Below are 9131 nucleotides of genomic sequence, written 5' to 3'. Positions count from 1 at the left end.
TCAAACTTCACGTGGTGATAGTACTTTTTGAGTACACCACTCCTCTGACTTTGGGGTCACCAGGTCAAAGGTCAAGGTCACAGGGGCCAACATTAACTTTTTGCATGAAGGCACTTTACTCGCAAACCACTGACCCAGGACCTTCAAACTTTACATGCTGATAGTACTTATTGAGTACACCACTCCTACTGACTTTTGGGTCACCAGGTCAAAGGTCAAGGTCACAGGGGCCGACATTAACTTTTGCTGAAGGCACTTTACTCGCGAACCACTTCACCCAGGACCTTCAAACTTTAAATGCTGTAGTACTTTATGATACACCAACCCTACTGACTTTGGGGTCACCAGGTCAAAGGTAAAGGTCACAGGGCCAACGTTAACTTTTTGCATGAAGGCATTTACATGCGAACCCACTTCACCAGGACCTTCAAACCCCACATGCTGATAGTACTTATTGAGTACACTATCCTACTGACTTTGGTGGTCACCAGGCCAAAGGTCAAGGTGCTGCGGGGGCATTTGTCACCCATTAGTGACAGCTCTTGTTTCTTATATTTTTTCGAAATGAACAAGTGTTTTTATTTATGTTTTGTTGAAATGATAAGGGTTGGGTTTTAAATTTTATTAGCATTTTGAAACTGTCTTGAGACTGTTTGGCTTTTTAGTGTCCATTTAACTTTACTAGTTGATTCCTGTTCTCCCAAGTTACTGTAAACTTCTCCGCATAAAATACGATGTTGTAAACGAATGATTTCATACTCATTTTTTGTTGTCATACGCCAAGCCTAGGGATCTGGATTTTATAGTCTTGTTCTTGATTTTTAGTCCTGATCTTTTTCATGGCATTGTTCTTGATTGATCGTCGTCTTGATTCATAGCCTTCGTTCTTTTTCTTTATTTTTTGGTCTAGTTCAATTCTTGCTATGAGAAACCCATCCGGCCGGCTTAGGGAAGGTCGGTGGTTTTACATAGGTGTCTGCCCGTGAGGAAACAATGCACAGTGGGGCACCTGGGGCCTCCTTCCAAGATCGAAAGCTGGAAAGTCGCCTTTAGACCTATAGTTTTATCGGTGCGATGTTAAACCTTACAAAAACAACAACAAAAACAACAACAAAAATCTTGTTAAAAGTGCGGACTATGTTCTGATGCACATCTCGACACAAAAGTATTGCTTCTATCAGAGGAGATAGAGATAGCGTGATTAAAAGTCGAATTGAAATGGATCTTCGTGTGGGCAGGTAGGGTGTTTTTGAGTGATTTTTGTGCGGGAAAAAGGGAAAAAATGACTGGAAAAAGACCCCCCCCCCCCCTATAAAATGGGGGGTATTTTTATGGTGTTACGTTCATTTTAGTGAACGCTTTTTGCTTCAAATAAACCTTTAACAGCGGTAATATACATCGGATGTCCAGGGGTGAATGGTATGACTGGGAAAGTTTCAACCAAACCTGGAAAATATACTTAGATCACATCGAAAACCCTTGCAAAGATTAATTTAAAAAGTCTATAAAAAGGTATGAAAGGGTGTGCACCGTGTGTTACATTTACTGGTCTTTTGAGACATAAAAGTCCACTGAATTTATCTGTGTAATAGAATACCACTTAAGCCGTTGCTAAAAGGCTCTCTCACGAACCAGACTCGTGTCTTTTATTATTTTTACTTGCCTGTGTTTTTATTTCGCTTGCCTGTGTTTTATGCTTTAAAAGTATCTTCTTATAGATATTATGAAATCCATTCTAAATATACTGGAATTATTTTTTTCGAAATTGCCAAAACCAGACATTTAGCAAGCCAACCATATGAATAAAAGTCAATATACATTGTGAAATAAGTACAAGAGGACCATAGAGGCCCTACATGCTCACCTGATCTTGACTATTTGACTAGGGATATGTGAAGGACACACTGAATCATGAATGGTAACATCTGTGTTCACTATAAACAAGAGGGGCCCCTAAAGGGGTCAACCTAACAATTTCAATAATGATAAACACAGAAGATCTATCATGTGATTCATGAGAAGAACTCATTTAAAGGTTTTTTCTATTTTTGACTCTAACAGGGACCAAACTAAACCATTTGAAAAAAAAACTTCACCAAGTTTGGTATAATATTGACTTGTAGTTTCAGAGGAGAAGATGTTCAAGTTCAAATATTGACACATGATGATGGATGCCAGACACAGTACCATCCAACTTTACCAATAGCTCACTGGATGATACATCCAAAAAATCTTTATCAATAAAGAGAACTAGGTATTTGTGATAGATATTTTCCCTATTGTGAAATTCCTAGCAAATCTGATATAACAAATGTCAAATGAATGGGTTAAGCATATAAATTATAATACATGTATTTTGAAAACTGCTATATTCTATTTACATAATGTATAACTGAAACAGTTTAGACTATAATTTTTTAACTATAACATTTTCTAAGGCATGCATGAATATAACAATATTATCAAACAATAAATGCGTAATTAAATCCCTGTTTTATTTTTTATTCTGTTCGTCATACGCTTTCTTCAGTCGTTTCTTCAACTCGCCGGGAAACTTGTCATAACAAAATTTGCAGACTGGTTTCAGATCAAACTCGAAAAACTTTGTCCTACAAAAGTAGAAAATGCAACTTTAAGGAAGAAGTTTTCACCAAATTAAATATCTAATAACTTTTAAAGTCATGCAGTTATATTTAAAAGTCATACTTTGTCGTTTAATTCAGTCGCATTGACACAATTTTAGGTACAAGGACTTCCCAGCTTTTAATGTTCAAGGAAGACACTAGATACCCCACTGGGCATTATTTTAAGCAAGGGCGGGCACCAGAGTAGAACAATCAAACTTCCAAAGCCAGTCAGATGCAAGGTTTCAACCCACTGCGGTGAAGAGCAAGAATGTAACCACTCAGCCACAGCAAACCCTTCTATGTAGGTACCAACACTGATGAATGATTTAAGCAATGCTGAATTTATTTTCAAAATGTGAATTGTAAGAATATTTGTTAGGTTGTAGTTATGAATCTGAATATCTGGCTCCATTAAGTTACTACAGAACTAGTAACCCACGGGCTGCCTACTGTAAAATTATCTGTGTTCATGGGAACTATTTTTTTGTGTCTTTCGTGATTGTATCAATCATTCGTGGGGACTACTTTTTGTGTATTTCGTGGTTGTATCAAACATTCATGGGGACTATTTTTGTGTATTTCATGGTTGTATCAAACATTCATGGGGACTATTTTTGTGTATTTCATGGCTGTATCAAACATTCATGGGGACTACTTTTTGTGTATTTCGTGATTGTATCAAACATTTATGGGGACTACTTTTGTGTATTTCATGGTTGTATAAATACGAAAAATAAAACCCAAACAAACAAACAAATTTCCTGTTCATTTTATCTTGAAGATAAGACATCCATGAACTGATATCCCAACAACATGACCTTTTTGACCAAAATCATGAATTTCCCAACCATGAATTTAAATCATTCCACAGTATTCCTATTCCAGCCGTCGCCGGGGTGAGTTAAGATAGCTCTCCATATTCTTCATATAGTCGAGCTAAATATGATTTATTTTTTAAATAAAAAAGATTATAGTCGGTAGCCTGACTATCTCTGGGTGTAAGACAACTTTTTTAAAACACTGCTGAAAACACCTTAAACTATTAAATCGTACACCAGAAAAGTACATCACAAGATGTAGATACTAGTAGTAAGAAACCAAGGAAGCTGTCTGGGAGGAGGATATTCATGAGCTGTAAATCACTATTTTGCATAAAATAATCTATTTGTGGATTTTACAGATACATCAACCCACTGCATTTCCAACCAACAAATAAACCATTTATATTGTCTTTAAAATTTGAATCCCACAAATTCAAACCCTGAAAAAAATAGCTGTATAAGCTGAAAGTATGTTATGCCAAAGAAATTGAATTGAAACTGAAATTAAATAGTTAACAGTAACATCATTTGACTCCAGTAAATTGATACATATTTCTAAAGCTGTTTTGATTTGAAGGTATTTTTAACTACAATGTTACAGTATCAGATTGGACACATCAGGTAAAAATATGTGTTAGGCAGGCAGTTAGCTCAGAGTTGTCGCCCTGTATGTGATGTGTCCTGGGTTTGAGCCCCAGAGACAGTGCACAGTTTTCTCACACTGTGACACCATTAAATATGCAAATTTCAAAGTATGTGTGTGTGTTTGTTCCGGTTTAACGTCTTTTTCAACAATCTTTCAGTCATATAAATGACGGTGTCTGTTCGAAGCAGTAAGCACAATGCCTAACTTTCTAGTGCTGCCTCACTGGAATATAACACTGTAGACACGTGGTATGATACTCCCAATACTGACATCGGGCTGACTAGTCCTAGCACTATCCTCTTAATGCTGAGCACCAAGCGAGGAAGCTGCTAGTACCATTTTTACACATCCGAGGATCGAACCCACGACCTCCCGCACTCGAAGCGGACGCTCTACCAAATTTCAAAGTCAGCTTTACATTTTGATTTTAACATTTTTAAGCTATAACTGTTTCTCTCACATGAATAAAACTTCATTTTGCTTCAAATGTAAAGAGAACATGATCAAGATCGGACTGGCTCCTTATAGCAGTGTGGAGCTATAATTTACTGTCAAGCTTTAACATTGTTTCATCATTTATTTTTCTGTTGTCTAAAATTTTTGTTTTTATATTTATGGCATAACCATAAGTTTATTAGCAAAATGTTATCAAACAAATTTTGTTCTACTTACTTTTGACTCATCTTTCTATCACATATAGAACATGCAAAATGATTTACGTGCCACGCCTTGTTAAATGCATGAAATACTGAAATTAAAAACAAGAAATATTAATATACATATGTCATAATCTAGTCATTTTAAATTTTTTATGATATTTTATTCCCATTCTGGGTTCTTTTTTTATTCTTAGGCTTGAAGAAAATCTTTGTTTCTGGTATCCTAACCTACCCTAAATTTTTGGCCCTACCCTAAATGTTTTTATGGCCTTGGAGGATTTTTTTTCAGCATTTAAACAAAAAGTTGCAGAACTATACTTTTTATGCTTTAAACATGGTCAGTGATGTTAGAAATCAACTTACTGATGCTCTAAAAATCTGATGAGCTAAAAATGAAGTTTTCAAGATTTTCATTAAAAAAATATATTTACCATCTCCGGAGATGACACTGTTGCACGTGAAACAGATGTTTCCGAACAGCTGGTGGTAGTGAATCTCGCAGTATGCCAGTCCCTTCTTCTCGTAATGTCTCGTGCCAAAGAAAGGTTTCTCACATTTGGCACACACAAAATGCTCCACATGCCATGCTTTTCCTAGGGCATGGACAACTCTCTCTTCAATGGGACGTCTGTAAAAGGGATCAAGATTATCTCCCATGGAACATAGTTGCATTTATCATATATAAGTGTGTTTGGCAGAACCTTGCATTTTATAATTTTATTCAACTTTTTCATAAATTCAATATGAGAAGACACATATATTTATATCCTCTATTTTTGCCAGTACCGTATATATTCACTGAAAATAAATTTCTAATTGATACAGTTGTATTTATGTGTATATGTTAACAACAACAGTTATCAGAACTGAATGAAGATTATAATAATTTCAGTTTAAAAACAAAAATCACTGAAAAAAAAGAAATAATACAAAACATGATTTTACAAACAAACATAAAATATATGTTTAGAAACTTGAAATATAATCTAGGAAATGTTAAGCTGTGCCAGTATAAATGTAAAATCCCTAGAAGTGAACTTTGTGTTTCTTCTAAGAACTGTTTTCACAGTATTTCATTCCACAGACCATACTGGCAGTAAGTTTCCTTTCCTGAACTGCAATCTTTTGCTGCAGACCAGTAACCTAAACCATTGCCGCAATAAACACAAATGGATATTGAATGATTTACCAGTAGATTCAACACTCTGATGGTCATTTTTATCACAGAGTGAACAAACTCCATCCGGCATTGAGCTTACAATCGTTGATTTGCAACACGCCGTACAGTATTTACTCCCCTATTAGTTTTTTCCTTTTGGAAAGTCTGACCGAATGTGTTCTCTCAGCTAATAAGTGAGTCAATGTCATTGACCTATAGCATTTATAAATGAGTCTGTAAAATACTGCCAATTTTGAAGTTATTATTTTAGTAACACGTCTTATAGGAGGATCGTCTTATAGTCGAGTAAATATGGCACTAGCTAGAGTGGTAAACTGTTTGGACATGGATATTCTAGTTACCTGCAAGCTCCACAGATAGGTATACCCATCTTATCATGACACCTTAGGCAGTACAGTTCTCCATTCACCTCTCTCGCATCCGCATTCAACTCAATACTGTAAACATTAAAAACATTTTTTTATGACAACACCTCAGTTCTATCAGTCTTCAACTCAATTTAAACATCTCTGAAACGGAAGCTTGTTCAGTTGTTTGTTCTCATCCGAAAATGGAGCATATAGTCATGATAAATAGAGTTATTGTAGTATCTTCAATACTGGACCATATTGTAAATTGGTAAATATGCCAAATGTGTAATCCACAGAAAATAAAGTCTTTACTTACTTACTTACTTAAGGGAACTTATTTTTGTGGTTTTCAGGATTGCCTTAATCTATGAAATTAAATTCACAGAGTGAAATTTCCGTTGATTTTTCAATGTCAAATATCTGCAAATTGTACAATCTATGAATTCATATTCCCACAACATAACAGGAAAGAGTTTCTAAACAAGCTTTATTAGCTTACTACTTGATCCCTTTCTTTTGTAACATATATTGTAATCAATGCTATTATTTTGCTGAATGAAATATTCTTTAAACCAAAATAACAGTGGCTGTTTTTGACCCAGATCACAAAACTTTATGCCCAAGAAATTAAATGGTTTCACATCCTGTTTGTCTGAAGATTTACATACCCTAATTGTACAATGGTTGAGAGATTTTCCAGAAAACTGTTAAATATTCTATCATAGGTAAGAATTTTTTCTATGGCATTTTGTATAATGGTTGAAATTATTGACATGAGCAATTTTTAGGAAACTTAAAATTTTATGCAAATATATGTTACATATTCTATAAATCTGAGTCGATGATTCAATTAATTAAAAACTTTATATAAACCAGACTTTCAGTTATTTGATTAACAGGAAAGGGAAGAAAGAAATGATGTTACCTGCACGAGTTACAGTTGAAGTGATAGGGATGGAAGGCTTCTCCTTTGTACTTTATATGTCCTTCCTCTATTATAGCATGGCACTTATGGCAGACGTACTTCCCTAACCCACGAGCCTTCTCCCGGGCATTACACTCCCGACACAGTGCTCTGAAATATACAGAAATAACGTTCTTTATAATAGGGCCTTACAGGCACATTTCTCAGTCTTTTAAGCATCTTAGCTCTATGCTTCTAAACACTATTCTATAGAAGGAGAAACAAGAATGATCTAAACACTGCGTGATTTAATTATGCTCCCTGAAAATACTTGACAGACTATTAATATACAAAGTCCACAACACGGCCATACTCCAGAAAAATATTAGGACATAAAAGGCTCTATAATATGCAATTGTCTACTCCATGTTAAAGTTTATGATGTATACCAAGTTTCATTTCAGTTGGGTGGAAACTGTAGGAGGACTTGAATACACCAGAAAATGTGACGGCCTGACTGACAGACTGACAGTTCAAACTCTATATACCTCCTGGACCTTCTGCATTGGAGGCATAAAAATCAGACGTGAAACTACAGACAATATATACATGTCCACTTCAAGTTGAAGACAGATTAAAATTTTTATCTAAATTTGACAACAAATTTGTAACACTAAACAAGAGCTGTCCGTAAGACAGCACGCTCGACTTTTCTCAGTGCTTGACCCTGAATTAGAGCTTTGCCAGTAAAAAAAAATCCAAGTTAAAAAGGGACATAACTCTGTCAAAATTCAAACAGAGTTATGGGAATTGTGTCTCCTGGTGTAGACTGTGATAGTTAATAAATATTTGGAGTTTCAAGTCGAAAGCTTTAATAGTAACAGAGATATTTAACTTTATCAAATATTTTAACAAAAAATTCTAAGTTAAAAAGGGACATAATTCTGTCAAAATTCAATCAAAGTTACGGGGATTGTTTCTCCTGGTGTAGACTTTGATAGTAAATAACTACTTTGAGTTTCAAGTCAAAAGCTTTAATAGTAACAGAGATATTGGACTTATCAAAAATTTTAACAAAAAATTCTAAGTTAAAAAGGGGCATAATTATGTCAAAATTCAAACAGAGTTATGGGAATTGTTTCTCCTGGTGTAGACTTTGATGGTAAATATGTATTTTAAGTTTCAAGTCAATAGCTTTGATAGTAACAGAGATATTTGACTTTATCAAAAACTTTAACCGAAAACTTCTAAGTTAAAAAGGGGCATAATTCTGTAAAAATTCAAACCAGAGTTATGAGGATTGTTTCTCCTGTTGTAGACTTTGATAGTAAATAACTATTTTAAGTTTCAAGTCAATAGCTTTGATAGTAACAGAGATATTTGACTTTATCAAAAACTTTAACCAATGGCGACGGCGATGCCGGGGCGAGTACAATAGCTCTACTTTTACTTCGAGAAGTCGAGCTAAAAATGAAAATAAGCTGATAAGAAATAATGAAAATTTGCTATTATGAAAGTTTACTTAAACAATATGTGCGAGTCAAATCATATTCATTATGTTTACCAAGTTTCATTTGTTTTAAATGGAAACAATATGGGGAGTCGAGAACAGAAATGAGTGTGCTGGACAGCTGGAATAATTGTTAAGTGAGTGTTTGGGTTAAAAGTCTATTACAACAATATTTTAGTCATATACAAATGACTGTGTCTACTTGTAGCCGTAAGCACAATACCAATCTTATAAGCTGTCTCACTGGAATATCACGTTGTACTCCACCCAGTCATATTATACTGACACCTGGCTGACTAGTCCTAGAACTATTCTCTTAATGCTGAACACCAAGTAAGGAACCTACTTGTACCATTTTTCACATCTCTGGTATGACATGGCCATGGAGAAAACTACCACACTAGAGGTAGGCCCTCTACCACTTGGTTACCAAG

The 9131-nt window shown here is 35.0% G+C and overlaps 1 protein-coding gene across 7 annotated transcripts in view; it reads right to left on the bottom strand.

Annotated features, from left to right (window-relative positions):
- Positions 1-1994: 1994 nt before the first annotated feature.
- LOC123555150 (LIM and senescent cell antigen-like-containing domain protein 1) overlaps positions 1995-9131 on the bottom strand; it is a 58786-nt gene continuing 51649 nt past the window's right edge. For all 7 annotated transcript variants that reach the window (XM_053547354.1, XM_053547348.1, XM_053547352.1 and 4 more), the window contains 5 exons: positions 7209-7358; positions 6275-6370; positions 5185-5381; positions 4767-4842; positions 1995-2609 (listed from right to left, as the gene is read on the bottom strand). In XM_053547354.1, coding sequence (XP_053403329.1) covers positions 2495-2609; positions 4767-4842; positions 5185-5381; positions 6275-6370; positions 7209-7358 — 634 coding nt within the window. In that variant the 3' untranslated portion in view covers positions 1995-2494. The remainder of the gene's footprint in view (positions 2610-4766; positions 4843-5184; positions 5382-6274; positions 6371-7208; positions 7359-9131) is intronic.

Source organism: Mercenaria mercenaria, chromosome 7, assembly GCF_021730395.1.
Source record: "Mercenaria mercenaria strain notata chromosome 7, MADL_Memer_1, whole genome shotgun sequence".
In the NCBI taxonomy this organism is placed as follows: domain Eukaryota; kingdom Metazoa; phylum Mollusca; class Bivalvia; order Venerida; family Veneridae; genus Mercenaria; species Mercenaria mercenaria.
Note: the sequence above shows the minus strand (reverse complement) of the source record. Positions and strands in the feature narration are given on the sequence as shown.